General features: G+C 42.7%; 1 protein-coding gene across 4 annotated transcripts in view; it reads left to right on the top strand.

Annotated features, from left to right (window-relative positions):
• ATP6V0A4 (ATPase H+ transporting V0 subunit a4) overlaps nt 1-20,570 on the top strand; it is an 83,490-nt gene that overhangs the window by 4,652 nt on the left and 58,268 nt on the right. Inside the window, exons 2-8 of one of the 4 annotated variants that reach the window (XM_055335013.1) lie at nt 15,787-15,938; nt 16,097-16,162; nt 16,257-16,352; nt 16,741-16,825; nt 17,177-17,279; nt 17,570-17,670; nt 19,052-19,185. In XM_055335013.1, the coding sequence (XP_055190988.1) occupies nt 19,069-19,185 (117 nt within the window). In that variant the 5' untranslated portion in view covers nt 15,787-15,938; nt 16,097-16,162; nt 16,257-16,352; ... (2 more) ...; nt 17,570-17,670; nt 19,052-19,068. The remainder of the gene's footprint in view (nt 1-15,786; nt 15,939-16,096; nt 16,163-16,256; nt 16,353-16,740; nt 16,826-17,176; nt 17,280-17,569; nt 17,671-19,051; nt 19,186-20,570) is intronic. The other 3 variants (XM_055335014.1, XM_055335015.1, XM_055335016.1) reach the window with 3 other exon arrangements.

Genomic DNA, 20,570 nt, shown 5'->3' with positions numbered 1-20,570 from the left:
TACACATACTTTAAAAAAAAGTCCAGGCTAAAATGTGGCCAGGCTCCACGGTAGTGGTTGAGATGGGATTAGCCAAGATGGTGATAGTTCTGTGGCCTTCACTGCCTTCTAGTTTATGTTTTCCCTGATAAAATTGCATTTGAAAAAGAAAAGGAGGGGGCACAGTGTTTAGTGTGGTAAAAGACAAAACCAGCATTCTGTGGCCTGGAGTGGCTTCCTGTAGATAGGATATTATATGTTAAGGAAGCTTCCCTTGTGATTCTGGTAGGCCCCTTTCCGTCTTCCACCTTTGGGAAAAGAAGAGACCACTGGCTTTGAACTTGGGGTTCATTTCCAACTAACCCATCCTGTAGAGAATCATGGCCCTCACCACGACTATGCCTGCTATTCCCTAACTTCTGACCAGAGGTAGATCCATGGCTCTTTCTGTAGAGGGCTTTGTCAGGATCTGTTTTCACAAAATAATGTCAGGCTGTAAATGGTGCATGGAGCTGAAATACGTAGCTTCACCTAAGCAGGATCTAGTTTGCGGGGTAGCTTAACTACACTCACTGCTGCTCAGTTATGGGTTTATAATTTGGAAAGAGTGAGAAAGAAAAATGGAGTTCAATCTCGAGATCATGCCCTAGAGTTGATCAAAGTAACCGAGTGAATGAGGTCTTGAGTCCACCGTTTGGAACCATTTTTGAGCAGTTCCCTGGGATAATTCATTCAGCTCTTGCAGTAAGGTGGGCAGTGGTACCAGAGAGAAGTAGGGTGAACAAAGGGATGGGATTTCTTCTCAGCTTAGGCCATCTTCCATGTAGGCCCTGGATCTCATTCCTTCCCATCTTCTTTTTTTTTTTTCCTTCCCATCTTCTTAGGTTGCACTGTGATCCGTGAGCATACTTTGATGATTTTTATGTTTTGCTATTCATTAAGACCTATCAGATGGGCATTTTTTTTACATGGTTTATCAGTTAGCCTTTTATTTTTTTTTAATTTTTATTTATTTATGATAGTCACAGAGAGAGAGAGAGAGAGAGGCAGAGACACAGGCAGAGGGAGAAGCAGGCTCCATGCACTGGGAGCCCAACGTGGGACTCGATCCTGGGTCTCCAGGATAGCGCCCTGGGCCAAAGGCAGGCGCTAAACCGCTGCGCCACCCAGGGATCCCCAGATGGGCATTTTTGGTAAACATTCGGTAGTACTTGAAAAGAATGTGCCATGCAGTTGTAGGGAACAGTGTTCTGTGTTAAGTCCATTAGGTCAAGAGTGCTAATTGTGTGGTTCACATCTCCTATATCTTTTCTGTTTTAAAAAATCTAGTCCGCTTATTATGTTAAATATCGAGACAGATGATTGTGGATTTCTCTGTTTTCTTTGTAGTTTTGTCTATTTTTGCATTAAATATTAGAGGCTGTCATTAGGTCTCATGCAAATATAGAATTGAAATGCTGGTGAATTGAATCTTCTTTAAAAAAATCATTTTGTAAAAGAAAAAAATCATTTTGTAAAATCCCTATCTCTAGTGATACTTTGTGCCATCAAGTTTACTTTGTCTGATGTTACGATAGCTAACTCACCTTTCTTTTGCTTAGTTTTGCATGCTGGGTCTTTTCCCAACATTTCTTTCAACTTTTCTAAATTCTTACCATGTTTTTGATGTGTACCTTTTTTTTTTTTTTTAATTTATGATAGTCACAGAGAGAGAGAGAGAGAGAGGCAGAGACACAGGCAGAGGGAGAAGCAGGCTCCATGCACCAGGAGCCTGATGTGGGATTCGATCCCAGGTCTCCAGGATTGCGCCCTGGGCCAAAGGCAGGCGCCAAACCACTGCGCCACCCAGGGATCCCTGATGTGTACCTTTCAAAAACATAGTGAAGGATTTTTTAAAAACCTGGTCTTAGATTCTTTGTCTTTCATTTGGCCGCTTAATCTGTTTACATGGGATGTGCTGATACTGATTGGTTTGGGTTTGACTCTCCATCTGACCAGTGCTCTCTGATTTTCCCATCTGTTTCACATCCCTTTTTTTCTTTTTTTTTCCACCACTTTTGGATTGAATTTTTCATTCCATTTTTTTTAAATGCTTTTTTTTAAAATTTTTTTATTTTATTTATTTATTTATGATAGTCACAGAGAGAGAGAGGGGCAGAGACACAGGCAGAGGGAGAAGCAGGCTCCATGCACCGGGAGCCTGATGTGGGATTCGATCCCGGGTCTCCAGGATCGCGCCCTGGGCCAAAGGCAGGCGCCAAACCGCTGCGCCACCCAGGGATCCCTTCATTCCATTTTTTACTGTGTGCATTCTTGTCTTATCAAAGTCTAATATTAATTGATAATTTTACCCTCTTCCCAAATAATGTAAAGAGCTTGGAACTTTATTTTTTATTTTATTTTTTTAAAGATTTTTATCTACTTATTCATGAGAGACATAGAGAGAGAGAGGGCAGAGACACAGGGAGTGGGAGAAGTAGGCTTCATGCAAGGAGCCTGATGTGGGACTCTATCCGGGACTCCAGGATCACGCCCTGGGCCAAAGGAGGGTGCTAAACCACTGAGCCACCCAGTGATCCCCAAGAGCTTGGAACTGTAATACTACTACTCCTGATTTCTATATCATGACAGTCATGTATCTTAACTATATACATATATTTTTTTTTAACTTGGTAACTCATTATTGCTATTTTTATACAGTGAATGTTTTATGTTAAATTTATTCATATATTTGCCACTTTATTGTTCTGGATTCCTTTGTGAATGTCTCGTCTTCCATCTATGATGCTTCTTCTCCTTAAAGAATATCTTCAAGTATTTCCTTGGTGGAATGATTAATGATGTAGGATAGGTTTCTCTTCATTTTTTTTTTGAAATTTTTTTTCTTTTCTTTTTTCTTTTCTTTTCTTTTTTCTTTCTTTTCTTTTCTTTTCTTTTCTTTTCTTTTTTTTTTTTTTTTAAGACTGTATCTCTTTATTCATGAGAGACACAGAGAGAGAGGCAGAGATACAGGCAGGGGGAGAAGCAGGCTCCATGCAGGGAGCCCAATGTGGGACTCCATCCCGGCACTCCAGGATCACGCCCTGAGCAGAAGGCAGGTGCTAAACCGCTGAGCATGCCACGCAGGGATTCCCTGAAAGTTATTTTCATTGAGTGTAGAATTCTAGGTTGATAGATACTTTCTATCAGTGCTTTAAAGATATTCTATTTCTTTGGACTTCCATTTTTTCTATTGAGAACTGTCCATCTAACTGTGCTCCCTTGTAAATAATTTGTCTCTTTTTTCTTTGGCTGTTTGTAAGATTTTTGCTTTGCCTTTGGTTTTCAGAAGTTTTATTACAATATATTCAAATATGGATTTTCTTTAATTAATCTTGCTTGGGGTTTGTAGGCAACCAAATATGGAGTTTGATGTCTTCAATCAGTATTGAGAAGTTGTCGGCCATCAAATACTACTTCTGTCCCATTCTTCTCTCTCTGTCTGGTCTTCCAATTACACAGAGGTTAGATTTTCTGCCATAGACTCTAATTCTCTTACCCTCTTCTTTATTCTCTCTGCTTTTGTTTTCATGGGCTTTATTCTGTACATTTTCTTCTGCCCTATTTTTTATTAAATCTCTTATCATCTGTGTCTAATTGACTTTTGTAACTATACACTGAATTCTTAATTTCAGTTATTTTAGTTTTAGTTCTAGAATTTCCATTTTGTACACTTTTAAATCACTTTTTGTTATACAGTCTCACTTTTCATCTTCATGAACAGAGTGAGTATAATTAAAAAAAATCTTTTTGATAACACCAATATTTGTTCACCCCCACTGATTGGTTTCTATGGTCCATTATTTCTGTTGGTTGGTTTTCATTCATGTTGCTTTGTTTCCTTGTATACCTGGTTATTTTTATTATGTGCATAATTGCAATTACACACAATTGTTTGTAGAAATAATTTGAGACCTAGGATGAATCATGATTTTTTTTGGTTTGGTTTCTTTGGTCAGCTACTTGGGGCCAACAACAATCTGTTACCATGTGTCTTGTCTCCCAGATTGAGATGTTTATAGCTATGTTGTAGACTTTGTAAGTGTTAATTTATTTTGGTCTCCTTTCCTTCTACGTGAAGCTCTTTGGAAAATTTTTTCCCCGAGGAAATAATTAGAGATGACACAAAATGTGAAAATGAAAGCTTAGAGGCAGCTTATAATGGAATAAAAAATAGCTTTTAAAATGATGTTTTAGACTGATATTTAATTATTTGGAAATACACTTGATATATAATAAAAAGCAGAAAAAGCAAGATGGGAAACTATATATTCAGTAGGATTGCAGTTTTGTAATATACATGCATATACAAAGAAAAAGCTTGGAAAGCATCCTATCAGGATTTTAGCAGTGGCCACATCTAGAATGAACACTTTGGGATAATTTTTATTTTCTTCTTTACACTTTCATATGCATTTCAAGTTTTCTGCCATGAATGCATATTACTCTTTTTTTTGCATGCATATTACTCTTGTAACCAGGCTATAAAATCAAATTAATACATTTTAAAAAGAATAACCTGTGTGGTGCAGTCAGTTAAGCATCTGACTTTTGGGTTTGGGTCAAGTGGTGATCTCAGGGTGGTGAAATCAAGCCCTGAGTCAGGCTCTGTGCTCAGTGCAGAGTCTGCTTCATGTTCTCTCCCCAGGTTCTCTGCCCCTCCTGCTTGTGCTCTGTCTCTCTCTCTTTCTAAAATAAATAAATACATCTTGAATATTTCACAGGGTGGTAATGCAGTTACCATAGAGCAGATACACTACATTTAACAGTACTTATGGTGGCTTGGGAAAATTTTCAATGTCAGGGAAACTTCTTTTCCATTAAAAAAAATTTTTTTTTCCATTAAAAATTTTTTAAGTGCTTTTTATGTATCTATTTTTTTAGAGCGAGACACTGAGAGAACAGGGCAAAGTGGGGCAGAGGAAGAAGAGAGAGAGAATCTTAAGCAGGCTCCATACCCAGCATGAAGTCTGACATGGGGCTTGATCTTAAGACCCTAAGCTCATAGCCTGAGCCAAAATCAAGAGTCAGATTTTTTTTTACTTTCTTTATTTATTTATTTATTTATTTAGATTGAGAGAGAGAGAGAGAGAGATAGTGAGATAGAGCATGAGCAGGGGAAAGAGAGAGAAGCAGGTTCCCTGCTGAGCAGGAAGCCCCATGCGGAACTCCATCCCAGGATCCTGAGATTATGACCTGAGCAGAAGGCCAGTACTTTACCAACTGAGCCACCCAGGTGCCTTCCCCAACCAAAAAAAATAATAATAATAATTAATTAAATTTCAAGTTGCATATGGTGCAGAGGACTACTTATTGACAGCCTCCATTTTTGAGGTGCACAAGGTATACAACAGAATGTACAGACACACTCCAGAATGTTCAGGACATAAAGAAGACTGGAAGTAAGACACAGAAAAAAAACATAGAATCTCAGTGTTGGAAAGGGATCTAGAGGCCATCTGGTTCAATCCTTAGCCTATAAAGAATGTGTTTCTACAAAGAAAGTAGTGATTTAGAGAGCTTGGTATGGGTGCATTTGACCTCGCCCGCCTCTCAAGGTTGTTACTTGGACTTCTGCTAAAATGCCTTATGTGGCAGGTTTCTTAACTAATTTTTAAGGCAGCCAGCTACACTGTGGGACAGCTCTACCTGTTAGAAAAGTTAGTGAGTTACTAGCATCAAATAGGTAAGGGCGTTTTAAGGTGAAGTTAATAAACAGTGGGAGGGGAGGTCCTGTCCAGCTCTACAATTCCATGATTGGCAATTTCTGGCTTCTTCATTCCCAGCCTTACTACTTGTACAAAATATTTCTGTTGGCACAACAGTGCTTGTGGTCAGATTTATTTTGTGTTTAATAAACAGAGATGTATGTTCTCAAAGAGTAATTTTAAGCTAAGGTTTTGGGGAAATAAACTACATGTTTATGATAAACACTTGGGCAATTTTTCTTTTCCAGTTTGTCCACATGAGACTAAAAAGGATCAGAGAGCTGAGTCAGACATTGTTGGATGCTTTTTCCCAGCATTCAGCTTCTTCTCTGTGGCTGTGTACTTCTGGCTGCTTCTATAACTTTACTCTCTGTCTTTTGTCTGGACTGCCCGTAGACTGGACAATCAGCTGTGAGTCAGGGGAGTTCTGGATTCCATGTTCATATTGTCATCCTCTGTGTGACCTTGAGGGAAGCCATGTAACCTTGGTGAAGATGCTGCCCCAGAGATGTGATGGGGGCTCTCTGGGAGGGAGATACATGAGGAAAATCCAGGGAAATGTTGCTTTCAATCTTTTGTGAGAAAATTTTTGTCTAGGGTCCCCAGGACTCTCCAGAGGGGTAGGCTATCCCTAGAAGAGGTTTTGCTATGCATAGTGCCTAATACATACAGATGTTATGTCCTTTGAGAGAGAGGGTGATGTAAAGAGACCCTGAGAGTCAGGAGTCCATATTCTGCTTCCAGCTCTGCCACTAATTCGCTGGAGGATTTTAGGTAAATCCCTTCCTTCATTCCTTGGGGTTGTTTCCTCATCCCTAGAGTAAGGGGATTGGACTCGATGATCTCTAAATTTTCCTCCATGGTACGATTCTGTGACTTCTATGCACAACGTGGTATATTCCATGGAGAAGAAAGTAGAGGTGGCAATTGTGCCAAGAAGAGTCTTACCAGTGGAGTCTGGGGTAAATATTATTATTAAAGAGAAGGCAAATAAGTGGGGAAGTGCTCCCAAGTGAAAAATTTGAAGGTCTGAAAGATAAAATGCATCCATGACAAACTTTGAGGCATTCTCTTCATGATGAAATTTTATTTTCCTACATCTTACTGCCTAGTCATTCTGTGACTTGGCAAGGGAAGACAGAAATGAGAGGAGTGTAAAGTAGCTGTGTTCTAGAGAGAGGAGAAGCAGAGAGACAGGGCCAAGATATGTGGAGGTGGAGAACAAGGAAGCTGGAAGGTTCTGTGATGGAGGGTCTTCTCCTAAGGAGTGAGGTGGCCATGTGCTGAGGGAAGGAGGTTAGGGCAAGATGGAGTGGGGAGGAGAATGTGGCTGTCACTGAGAGCCACCTGGGGGGCTCTTTTTCAAGGAATCCTCTTGGGGACAGAAAGGTGTAGAACAACCGTGAGGGCCAAAATGATGTCAAATGGCACCATTATGTACTGTGATATTGACTGGAGATGGTCTACCACCAGGCAGGGATGGGGCTGTACATGGCAAGAGATGATCCTGGTTTTAGTACACATCACACTGAACTCAGTGTGCTGACGGCATAAACTCTCGGGCAACAAATCTGTCAACAAATTGCATCTGTGTGTGTGTGTGTGTGTGTGTGCGCGCGCGCACGCGCATGGGCGCACTGCAAGATGAATGTCATTCCCTCTCTTTAGTGACCTCAAATCATTATTTCTGTCTCTAGCACTTTCTTTCTGTTAATGCATATGGTGAAGGATTGTGGATGGTGGGGTCAGTGTCTGACCAATGATGGTGGAGAAGTGCTAGGTAAGTGGATGGTAAAATCAATTATTTGAATGAAGATGATCTGGCTGGAGTTCAGTTCAGAAAAATTATCACTGGTTTTTGGAAAATCGGGTTGTTACTTTTGCGCTAGATTGTTATTTTTGGATTCAATTCCTTGCAAGCATTTTAGCTTGCTCTCTTCTTATTCCTTTTAGTCTTTAAAATTATGACGATCTCTTGTAAGTTGATCTTGTACCGCTGAACATGTGGGCATGCACAGTATCTTCCTAATCCCCTGTATAGGGATATGGGAATAAAGGAGGCCCTTTGTTTAAAAGAATGTCCATTTTGAAAAAAAAAAAAAGAATGTCCATTTTGAAGGGGTGTAAGTGGAGTGCTCACCTCCTTAGCTCCTCAAGAGCCATTGTATAGGATGTCTTCAGGACACAAAAGCACCTCACTGGAGACTTGCATATACAAGTATAAAGTGGCCCAAACTGGCATCGTGCCCTCCAACTTGTCCGAAGAGTGGGATCAGTGGTACTAAACCCCAAATATCAAAAACAGTGCTCTTTTGGATGACATAGGGGACCAATTCTGTTCTAAGAAGGTTCCTTCTCTCAAGACCTAATGCCAAATGTGTTGTCTTTAAGGTATCGAGTTGAGAATTTTGAGAATTCATAAAAAACTATACTGAATCATTAATAGGAGAATGACTTACTTTTTGAAATAGTGAGACAAAGGAATGAGAGGTACTGCCTGGCTGTAGATAAGTTACTTGGCTTGCCTGCACCTCCACTCCAGGGAATGGTCAGGACCCAATCTTTGTCTCTTTCCTGCTGGTCCCCGGGAACCCCTTCAGGGGCATCATTGTGCTGGGATCTCTCCCATTTGCTCTCCCTCCCATGTTGAGATTCACAGTAGAGAATCTGGGAAGCTTACTCTTGTTTTGGACTCTCCGGACTGGGATTGCTAGCACTTGAACCCTTCCAGCCTTGCAATACATCAGCAATGCTACGAAATGCTCCAGGTAAAAGACTCAACTCAGCCAGGACATGTCCAGAGAAATGGAAAAACTATCTTTGTATGATTCAAAGTGATTGTCTCACATGCACCTAACGGGTAAGGAAAAGTAGAAGGTGCCAGTTTCTAGATGTGCTGGGCCACTAGAGCTCACAGAATTAGCTTGGATGATCAACTATTTTGTCCTTGAAAAATAAGTGACATCATCCCTGGGATGCTAATTTCCTCTCAGTTACTGCCCTGCTCCCTCCTGAAGCTCTCCCCCTGGAGTAGATTTGTCAGGGTTACCAGTAACCTCCAGAGGTTGGTGAGCCCTCCACCATTCTGAAACACTTTCTTCTCTTGAATTCTCTTTCTTCTGACTGTCCTCCTCCATCTCTGTTTCTGCTACATCTCTTCTATTCGGCCTTGAGACCTTGGAGTTCTCCTCTTGGGTCTGACTTCATTGCTTCCCCCTTATTGTGAACTGAAATGTGTCCCCCACCACCACCCCTTGCTTTCACGTGTTGAAATCCTAACCCCAGTACCTCAGAGTGTGACCTTATTTGGAAATAACCTATTATATGTTCACATAAATACCTATTTTTATGAAAATACTGTATTTTCCAAAACAAACAATTTAGTGAAAAGAGTAGCATTGATTGCTTTATTTTGCAAATCTCTTTAATGTCTGACTTAATAGAAGACAGCTGGATGTCATTTGCAAATCTATTTTCACATTCGGACTCGTTGTTCTGTTATTTTTGTCGAAATATATGATGAAAATCTGGCCTCGCATAAATATGCAGTTTTTAAAAAGGGAAAAATGTATTCCTAGTCTTTTCAGGTGTGCATTTTTCTATGATACTATACCAAAACTTAACAAGGAGTAATTTTGAAAAGTTTAGGTGCCGTGTGGAATCAGAAGCCAAACCATTGGCCTTCTCATTACAGTCCCTTGGCTAATCATGTATTTTCATTGGATCATCTGTCCAAATGTGACTTTAAAGATTCAAAAATGGGGGCAAGATGGCAGAAGAGTAGGGTCACCAAGTCACCTGTCCCCACCAACTTACCTAGATAACTTTCAAATCATCCTGAAAACCTACGAATTCCATCTGAGATTTAAGGAGAGAACAGCTGGAATGCTACAGTGAGAAGAGTTTGTGCTTCTCTCAAGGTAGGAAGACGAAAAAATATTCAAAAACGATTTTTTATTTTAGAGAGAGAGATCAAGCATGATAGGGAGAGAGAGAGAGAGAGAGAGAGAGAATGAGCAGGGGGGAGGGGCAGAGGGAGAAGCAGACTCCCTGCTGAGCAGGGGCTCATGGTATCATGACCTGAGCGGGAGGCAGATGCCTAACTAACTGAGCCACCCATTCACCCCAGATGTGACTCTATAGCATCATGCATTGGGCATTTGGGAAACATTGGTTCACTGAGTTTTTCAGATCTCCCAAATGCTATCACATTTCATTATACAATAACTTTTTAAAAAATCACGTTTATAAATATCCCCACAGAAATATCCTCATCAGAAAAAGTTTTCAACATTGAGAAGCTGTCAAGTTCATGTGGGCGCATGAAAGTTTTCCAAAATTTTAATTGTTGTGTGAAAGTTAGAATTTCATCATTGGCAACAAACAGTGTCAGTTGTTTTCCTTTGAAATGACAGAACCATTTGGATCATTTCTGAGAAAGCACCCGCCAAATGCCTCTGTCTGAATAACCAGAGCGTGGCAGCTGTTCTTTCAAGTAAAGATGTTGTTCTATGAAAATAGCAGCTCATTCAGCTTGCCGCTCACACCAGCACTCTTCTGACTTCATTCTGCCAGAAAAGTGCTTTCTGTGTGCTTTCCATTTTGTCACACAGGATATTAAAAGTAAAACAGTATTTCATCTTTCTCCTGGGCCACGGCTCTCGTCTCATTACTGCTCTTCTTGCCTCCCCTCCCATCCACTCTGTAATTAGAAATACATTTTCTAGGTTGTGCCACTGACCGCCCCACCCCACACCTGCCAAGGGCGCCAGGTGCTCCTGTGATAAAGCCTCAGTCCTTAATGCGGCCTGCAGATCGCCGATGCCTCCTCCTGCCAGCTTCACCAGTGCGATCCCACTCCCCACCCCCTTATGCTCTCTGCCCTGTTTATACTACCTTCCTTCCCCAAGGAGGAAGAATTGGGGTATGCAGCTCAGAGAACTGTGCTCTCTTTTATTTATTTTAAAGATTTTATTTATTTGTTCATGAGAGACACATGAGAGGCAGAGACATAGGCAGAGGGAGAAGCAGGCTCCATGCAGGGAGCCTGACATGGGAATCGATCCCTGGGCCCTGGGATCACGACCTGAGTCAAAGGCAGACGCTCAACCGGGGTGCTCTCTTATTCCCTGTACCCATCTCAGTTATTATACATTTGTCTCTGTGGTTATTTAAGAATTTGATTACTGAGACTGGAGACTCTCAGCTCTAGAGCCACACTCCTTGGGTTCAAGTCTCCAGTTTATTTTATTTTTTAAAGATTTTATTTATTCATGAGAGAGAGAGAGAGAGAGAGAGGCAGAGACACAGGCAGAGAGAGAGAAGCAGGCTCCATGCAGGGAGCCTGATGTGGGACTCCGGGATCACGCCCTGGCCTGAAGGCAGGCACTAAACCACTGAGCCACCCAGAGATCCCCTCAAGTCTCCAGTTTACCACCTACTAGCTGAGTGACCGTGAATGTGTCACCTGTCTCAGATTCCTGATCTGTAAACCAGGCAAACAATAACAATGAGGATTTTAATAATACTACCTATTTCTTAGGGTTTTGTCTTAAATTAGCCCATTGTAAGCATCATCTGTATATTAGCTGTCAATACGAGGATTATTATATTTGACTGCCCTGCTAGACGTCTCCAGAACAAGAACTATTTTGTCCATGTTGTACCCAGAATCTCCTAATGTCTTGCCTGGTGCATCATAGTTGCTCAATCAATATTTTTTTTTAATTTTTATTTATTTTATGATAGTCTCACACACACACACACACACACAGAGAGAGAGAGAGAGAGAGGCAGAGACACAGGCACACAGGCAGAGGGAGAAGCAGGCTCCATGCACCGGGAGCCTGACGTGGGATTCGATCTGGAGTCTCCAGATCACGCCCTGGGCCAAAGGCAGGCGCCAAACCGCTGCGCCACCCAGGGATCCCTCAATCAATATTTTTAAGATGGTTTTCTTTTATTGTCTGTGAAATTTTGGTTTTGATGAAATGCTTGATTTTCTTCAAGTTTGTCAAATTTAAAAAAATCAAGTGGTGCAAAGGGTTTATAAAAACAATACTAAAGTCTCCTGGTCTGCTCCATCTATGGTTTTGTTCCCTAAGAACTACTTTTGATCAATTTTCTCTTGTGGTTACTTTTACTTTCAAAATCTCCAAATGATATGCTCCCAATGCTGTTCTTGATGTATCCGCCTTAGATAGTATCTATTGGCTCATACACTTATTTATCTTTGGTCTCTCCCACCTCCACTAAAACATAAGCTCCATGAAAGCAGTGACTTGGTTGTGTTTCCTGCTGTGTCTGCAGAGTCTAAGACAGAGCCTGATACATTGTAGGTGCTCTGTAAATAACCACTGAATGAGTAGGTGGCCACATCAAGACTTGCTTCTGGAAGTTTCTGTAGATGCTTAGCATTGTGATTGGCATAGTACCGGTAATGCTCAATGGAAGTGAAATCCGCCCTATTTCTATCCTTACCCTTGCACAGCTCTTACCTTCTGTCTCTTCTCCTGTCTGGTCAGTTTCCACATCCATTTTACTACTTACACAGTTGTGAATATGATGGCCCCTCAAGTTGCCATTTTATTTTGTAACATTGTATCACTAAGGTCTTAGAGTTCCCACCCCCAAAGGAATTTCCTGTATTGTTTTTGTCTTTATGGACCATAATCTGCAATCCAGAAATCCATAAAGCTCTGAAAACAAAACCAGTTTTTATGGCCTTGGCAGCACAATCTCACCTGATTTAACATGACGCATGTATCATTTCTATTGATCTTTCATAGTGAGAATGTAAATATTGAAGTACAAAGGGATTAACATGTTTTGATTACAGGGTGCTGCTGCCAGGGCCCATGGGATGTTATATGAAATATAGTATATACCTAGCTTAACTTTCTGAGTAGAGAACATTCTGAAATCCAAAAGCCATCTGGCCCCAAGGTTTAAGACGTATCTCAAGAGCCTTATGTGTTTGTTACAGAAATATCAGAGAATAAAGACAAGGACAAAGTACATAAATCCAAATCCAAACCCTACCCATCGTGGGTTTCAGTATAATTCCTTCTACATCTTTCTATGTGGATCACACTTGTTGAAAAAAATCAGTGATACCGTATATACCGTTTCATAAAATTCTTTTTAAAAATCAACAATGTACCAAGGACATAACTCCTTGTCAGTAGAATGCCTTTCACGCCATTTTCATAGCTGCCCTGTGTTCTGTTACATATGTGTCATAGTTTAACCACCTTGATCCTTTCCATCTTCTTCAAAGTGGCTCCTGAAAAGGGTTCTGCAAAATCTCCAGGGTTCTGGGCACCAGTTTGAAAACCACCAATCTGGGATCCCTGGGTGGCGCAGCGGTTTGGCGCCTGCCTTTGGCCCAGGGCGCGATCCTGGAGACCCGGGATCGAATCCCACGTCAGGCTCCCGGTGCATGGAACCTGCTTCTCCCTCTGCCTGTGTCTCTGCCTCTCTCTCTCTCTCTCTGTATGACTATCGTAAATAAAAAAAAAAAAAAAAGAAAGAAAGAAAACCACCAATCTGTCTCAGTATCTTCATTTTGCTGTGAAGGAACGGAGTCTCAGGTTGGGGAATTGTCTTCCCCCTGGGGCCACTCAAATCTCTTGGGCTAGTTTTATTTAGAACACACATCTCCAGATACATATATCCCTCAGACCCCTTGTAACCAATGGAGAAATGGACAATGATAGAAAGCTTGTATATGGTTCTACATCATTTCTTTTTTTTTAAGTTTTTTAAAGATTTTATTTATTTGTTCATGATAGAGAGAGAGAGAGAGAGAGAGAGAGGCAGAGACACAGGCAGAGAGAGAAGCAGGCTCCATGCCAGGAGCCTGATGTGGGACTCGATCCTGGTACTCTAGGATCGCGCCCTGGACCAAAGGCAGGCGCTAAACTGCTGAGCCACCCAGGGATCCCCTTCTACGTCATTTCTATCACATGCATAGATTCATATAAACCAGCACCGCAGTCAAGATAAAGAACTATTGTTTGTTGTGAAAGATTTCCCTCATGTTACCCCTTCATAGGCATATCCGCACAGACCACCAGCACCACCATCACCACTACTTCTTATCCCTAACAACCACTAATTTGTTCTCCATCCCTATAAATTTTGTCATGTAGAAAATGTTATAACTGGAATCATACAGTGCGTGACTTTTTCAGATTGGTTTTTCTTCCTTCAGTGTGATCACCTTGAGATCTATCCAAGTTGTGTTTATCAGTAGTTTATTGCTTTCAGAGCTGAGTAATATTCTAAGGTATGGATGTACCATAAGTAAGAAATGTGGGTCGTTCCCAGTTTTGGGCTGTTACAAATAAAGCTGCTATGGTTGACATACAGATTTTTTTTTTTTTTTTTTTGTGAACAGAAGTTCCCATTTCTCTGGGGTAAATGGCGTGAGTGTGATTGCTGGGCCCTAAGGAGAATGCATATTTAGCCTTTTAAAAAACTGCCAAACTGTTTTCCAGAGTGTACCATTTTACATTTCCACCAGCAGTGCATGACAGATCCAGTTTTTCCACATTTTTGCCAGTGTTTGGAATTGTCACTATTATTTGAGTTGTTCTAATAGATATATACTGCTATCTCATCATGGTTTTAATTTGTATTTGTTGACAAAAGTTCTCTATTTTCTTTCATTCACCTATGTGCCTATGTTTCCACCAGTGCCACACTCTTGATTACTGCAGCTGTCTGGTAAGTCTTGAAATCAGCTAAGAGTGGTTTCTCCTCCTTGATTCTTCTATTCATTAGACTTCTGCTGATATGACCCCGTCTGGGAGAAGAGGAGTGCCTGGTTACTCCACACGACCTCCACGCCCAGTGAGGGGGTGGCCTCATTATCAATGGACATTCAGGAACGTTCTCATTAGATCTCTTCTGATCTAATGAGGCTAACAAGAGGTGCTTTGGTATCATGTGTGGGGCTGGGATTTCAGACTCCGCACTTTGACATGTTACCAGGGAGTGTTGCTTTGGTACATCTGGGTGAGGGTAGAAGTCTAGACTTTCCACTTGGGCTTTGCTGGCATGAGTGGTCATGGGATCACAGTTTTTTTCTGTGGTGTTTGGCTGGATTAGAGTGATTATTACCTGAAAGTCTTCTTTCTTGCTAGCCTGCCCCTTCCCTGATCCCTTGGCTAGAGAGAACAGAATTTATTTGGGATTTTTTTCTTTTTTTTTTAAATATTTTTTTTCTTTCTTTATTTATGATAGTCACACAGAGAGAGAGAGAGAGAGAGAGAGAGAGAGGCAGAGACACAGGCAGAGGGAGAAGCAGGCTCCATGCACTGGGAGCCCGACGTGGGATTCGATCCCGGGTCTCCAGGATCGTGCCCTGGGCCAAAGGCAGGCGCCAAACCACTGTGCCACCCAGGGATCCCCTTGGGATTTTTTTCTATCTGCCTATCTTGCTGGCTTCTGTAGCACTAAGCCTAGAATATAGTAAGCAAAAGAAACCCCAGAAAATTCACCTCTGTCTTTCCTTAGACTCTGAGATTCCTAGAGGGCCTGTCTTCTTCTCTCTTCCTTGCAGAGTCTTCCAATATTTGTTGTCTGCATAATGTTCAGGGTGTTTAGTTTTAGCTCAGTTTCCTAAAGTGGGATTACAGGGTCAAAGGATATGCAAATGGCCTTTCAGACAGATTGCACTAATTTATTGCCTTGCACGTGTTCCATGGGCATGCTGCCTGTCTGCACCTGCCACTCAGGGCTTGAGGAGGGGAAAAAAAAAAAAGCAAGCCTTGAAAGACATTCTCCCTCCTATACTTCTACATTCAAAATAATTATATAATATATATTTTTAAATATTTTATTTATTTGAGAGAGAACAGAGCTAGAGAGGCAGCACAAGTGGTAGGGGGTGGGGAGTGGCAGAGGGAGAGGGAGAAGCATCCCAGGACCTCCATCCCAGGACCTCTGAGCTGAAGACAGATGCTTAACCGACTGAGCCACCTGGGTGTCGCTAATATTCTATTATACTTTGCAGAGGAGGGCCCTGGGAGCCTGACTTAAATCTCTTCCCCAGGGTCACACGTGGTAAATGAGAACTGGGATCCTGGCTCAGGCAGTTTGGGTCTACACTCTGCTCTTAACCATCAAGATGTGCTATTCCTCTATCTGCCCCTCAGTGACTCCTGGGCCTGGAACATGCGAGGAAGGCCACACCACCCACTGACGGTGAGACACAGCAAATCTGGGCGGGGATGAAGAGTAGAATGAGAGGTGGGCAGGGAGAGGAGCAGGAGAGGGGAGGCCCGTGTTGGGGCAGGGGCTCCCCTGGCCTCGCGTTCATCTGGCTAGAGAAGCAGAATCCACATTGGTCATTCTCTTTGCAGTTTTCACTCTGAATCCTTCAGCTCTGCTCTGTAGCTCCTAAGTTCAGGCTTCAGAACTTTGCCCAGGTGAGTCTGGACTTCATTGATTCTGCGCTTTTGGGATGGGGGGCTGCGGCCAGGCTCTGGTGCTTAAGGAACCCAAGCATGATCCTTCCTACAGGCCCAGTTACAGGCCAGCTGCTTCCACTGCCTTGGGTTCAAGCAGCATCTGCTCGGCTCATCTGCTCCGGCTGCCTTCACCCTGCTGCCTCCCTAGGTAAAGTTAGATTTTTCACGGTGTTCTCAACAACAATAGTTCTAGTTTGATGATGCACAGGAACTACCTGAGGGGCTTATTCAAAAGACAGCCTGCAGACAACGTGGGAAATTTAACACTGATGGGATATTTGATATTAAGGAATTACTGTTGCATTTTAGGTGTGACAATGGTATCACATGTGTGTATATTTTACACACATATATATGATTATCTTTTAGATATACTGAAATATTTTGAAAGATATAATAGGTGTAGGATTAGCTTCAAAATAGTGTGCGGTGGGTAGGAGAGGCAGGTGAGGGTACTGATGATGCGAAATGCAGCAGGTGATGCTCAGTGGCCTGTTTACAGGGGTTCCTTATATTTGTCCTCTGCACTTTTGCAGGTGCTTTAATTTTTCCATAATAAAAAGTAAAATCAAAGAGAAGCATCCTTTTCTTTCTAGAAGGTACATCTCCCGGGCACCTCAGGTGGGTACATGTGGGGATCTGCCTTCACATAGGGAAAGCTGCGCTGCCAAGCTAATTAACGGGAACGAAGGTGCCACAGCAGAGTAACGCCTGAACCAGGAGACACTCCTCTGCTCCTTACCCCTCCACCAAATAAATGGGGAAGGCGGCCGTTCTCAAGGCAAAGGGGAAATACTCACGTCTGGCCCTGTATCTCCAGGGCCAACCTGGGCCATGTTGGAAGTTGACCTTTAGCCACTGAGTACTTATCTGCATCTCCTCTTTTGAAAGTAAAGTGTTTTTGAAGATAGTTGGTTTTAGGATGGTGGGCACGATACTTAAGTCATTTCTAAAACGATTCCGTTTTTACAGTGACAAGGAGTGTTTGGTGTGCTTCGTAGACACCCTGGGAGTTCGTGTCTGGGACCCTCCAAGGCCTCTAGAAACGTCTCCCAAAACTTCTGAACGCTGTGGGGTAAGGTACTTTCCTTAGAGAACAAAGTTACTGCTTCCTGGTGGGGCCCCAAGGTCGTGGCCCTGGGCACAGGTGGCTGGGGGAGGGAGGGAGTTTGAGCAGGGCTGGCCGGTGAGGCAGGTTTGTCTTCACCCACAGGCGGGTGTTGATGCAACAGAGCTGCCTCTAGGCTCTGCAGGCACCCAGGGAGGAGTACTGGGAGGGGCTCTTGGCCTCAGGGAAGCCACCTGAGGAATCCCCAAGCCTGAGCTGGTCCTGGGCCTGCCACTCACAAGCCCTGACCAAACAAGGCTGGCCCAGGGGCTCCGTGCTTGAGGGAGGAAGCAGCAAAGAGCCACAGCCCTCGCCCTCCTGCAGATGCCCAGCTAGGACCTGCTGGGACAGAGCTGGGGTAAGAAGGCTTTTCACACCATATTCTTGGTCTGCTGGATGCTAATGTCTTGTGTCTCTCTTTGATGAACCCGCTGTCTTCTCTGTCAGAAAGGGTAGTATGAATTGTTTTGATTTATCTAGGTGTCAAAAGGCAAAGCATGGAGGCCCCGGCCTTGCATTCTGGAGGGAGGGATGATGTTTGGGCTCTAGTCAATAATTGGGAAATATCTTTTGAGCGCCTGCTTTGTGGTTGAGCCGGGCTGGTGATAGAAAGGAAAACATGACATAGCTTTAACCTCATTGAATTTACTGGCTAGTGGGCAACACAAACATTAAGTAATTGCTAGTGATTTATATTCTGGGAGTATTTGGTTCACCTAGTGGTGGCTTATGGAAGAAATGGATCCTTACGCTGAGGCTTCAATGACAGGATTTTATGTTGGGTGCATGGGGTGCTGGGTGGGTAGGAAGACAGTGAGGTTCCAAATCTAGGAAAAGTGTGAACAAAGGTCCTGAGGCAGGAGAGAGCTCTGGGAGAAATCCAGTGTATCTGGAGAGCAGTGTGAAGAGAAACAAAGCTGGAAGGGAAGGCAGAGGCCAGATACGCAGCCTTTTGTTGGACAAATCAAGAGTTTTAGCTCTATTCTATGAGAAATAGGGATGATAGAAGAATTAAAGCAGAAAAGGGATCAACCCAGTGCCTGGCAAACAGTAGCTACTCTATACATTATAAAATGAAATAGGAAAAGGGGCCCATTCTGGGGGTGTGGTGGTTCTACCAGAAGGTTGGTCTCTGGGGGCAAATGATTTGGCTTGGCAATGGTAGAGCAGTCCATAGGGTCTTCGATGGGGATGGATTCTACATGAATACCCTTTTTCCATATAGAGGACCTACAGATTTATTTCATTCTGGCTGACTGCACAGGGTCCTGAGGGTCAGCTTAATCACTCTCCTGTTGATGGATATCTAGGTTAGGCCCATTTATTAAAATTATTATATAATGCAATGTTATCAGAAACATCCTGGTGCATCCATTTTCCCAAACATCTCTGAGTTTGGATGAAAAGCTGCGGAAATCCTGGATCATGGGTATGAGTAATATAAAATTTGATAGACTCTGACAAATTGCCCTCTGAAAAAGCTGTACAAATCTATACATCAACTACTGAGTGTATGAAAATGCTCTTGCTGTAAGAGTCTATACAACAGGAGTATATAATTTTTTAATCTCTTGCCAATGCAATAGGTGGTGAAAAGTGCTATTTCATGTTTTTTAAAATTAGCTGTTCCTATTGGATATTTTTTTCAAGCTGGATATTAATTAATTAATGTGCAACTAAAACCACTTTTGATACTAAGGTCCTACTCTTACTCTCTCCAATATCTTTGTCTCCTGCAGACCAAGGCTTGGTCAAGATGGCATCTGTGTTTCGCAGCGAGGAGATGTGTTTGTCCCAACTATTCCTCCAGGTGGAGGCTGCATATTGCTGCGTGGCTGAGCTTGGGGAGCTCGGATTGGTTCAGTTCAAAGATGTAAGTGCTGCATTCTTGGGAGACCAGAGGAAGGTGGGAGTAGATTTATCTTTCACACCACTTTTTGATAGTGAACTAAGTACAGGGAGAAGAGCCCTGAGCCAGGATAGATGGAATTCTGTGTGGTTCTACTTGTTCTGGCTAAGATCTGTGATAACACGGAGCAAGTGACTTGCAAACCTGTTCTTTTCTCCATCTGTAACTCCTCTGTATGAAAGTCTTGAAGCTCCAGTGCAGTCCATACTCGTTAGATGGTATTATACTTTCTTTCCTAAGTAGTATTGTGGAGGCCGAGAAAAATTAAGACCACTGCCTTTGTCAACAGGGGCCCAGGACCCATAACTGGGTCCTGCAAAGGATCCTCTGAAAAAGGGGGGAATGTGGGACCCAGGAAATCTAACAAGAACCCCCTACCCCTGGACAAGCAGAGCAGGACTAACTCCATTTTGTGCTACACCCGCCATCTCATGTACAACCCCCCCACACACACACAACCTGCCTATTGTTTAAGACACTCCCTCACCCTAGTTTAGCTATTAAGCACACCCTTATCAGAAACTAGCACACTTAGGAATGCGGGACCTCTGACCTTTAACCAGCCAAGGAATGAAAACCCCTCTTTTGCCCGCCAAAATCCTGCGTGGGGATTCTAACCAAATAATAGGCTAGTTCAAATGGTCACTATAAGGTGAATCATAATTCAGTTGGCCACCTTCGTGTGGACCAACATGACTGTGCAACTTTCTGCATATGTTACAATCTCTTGGCCACTGGCCCCTATAACACTGCTGTGCTTCATAGTCTCGGGGTCCAAGTCCCTGCTCTGCTGTGTGGAGTATACTTGGACCCAAGCTCGAGCTTGTAAATAAACCCTCATGTACTTGCATCGGTGTCGGCTCCTTGGTGGTTTCTCAGATTCACAATCTTGGGCACAAAGAATCCGATATCTCCAATGGGCATGTGGATTACCAAACCTTGTTCTGAGAATAGAGACCAATGTTTCTTAACTAGTCTGAGGACAAAGTATCCTGGAATGCACAGTCTCCTATGGTGATATTCTAGGGCTGGACAGTCTGGAGAGTGATGTTGGGATCTTATTTCCCAGAGGTGGTTTAGATCCTTACCAAGCTTTTTTGAATCCGATTTAGAAAGTTGGACTCTTTACTCCTTTTCTTCCTCACCAAGATCATGGTCAAAACTAAGCTCCTGCGGGAAGGATCACATCTTGTTCTTTTCATCCTTAGTTCCTAGCATAGGACCTGAGGTGAGGCAGTTCCTCAGTAACATTGATTGGGCAGGATGCCAAATTTTTGTTGGTGATTGTGATAAGGTTGCATGGAACTATGCAAATTTAAGATCCTGTCACATTCAAGACTATTGAGGAT

Source organism: Nyctereutes procyonoides, unplaced genomic scaffold, assembly GCF_905146905.1.
Source record: "Nyctereutes procyonoides isolate TBG_1078 unplaced genomic scaffold, NYPRO_anot_genome, whole genome shotgun sequence".
Lineage (NCBI taxonomy): Eukaryota > Metazoa > Chordata > Mammalia > Carnivora > Canidae > Nyctereutes > Nyctereutes procyonoides.
Note: the sequence above shows the minus strand (reverse complement) of the source record. Positions and strands in the feature narration are given on the sequence as shown.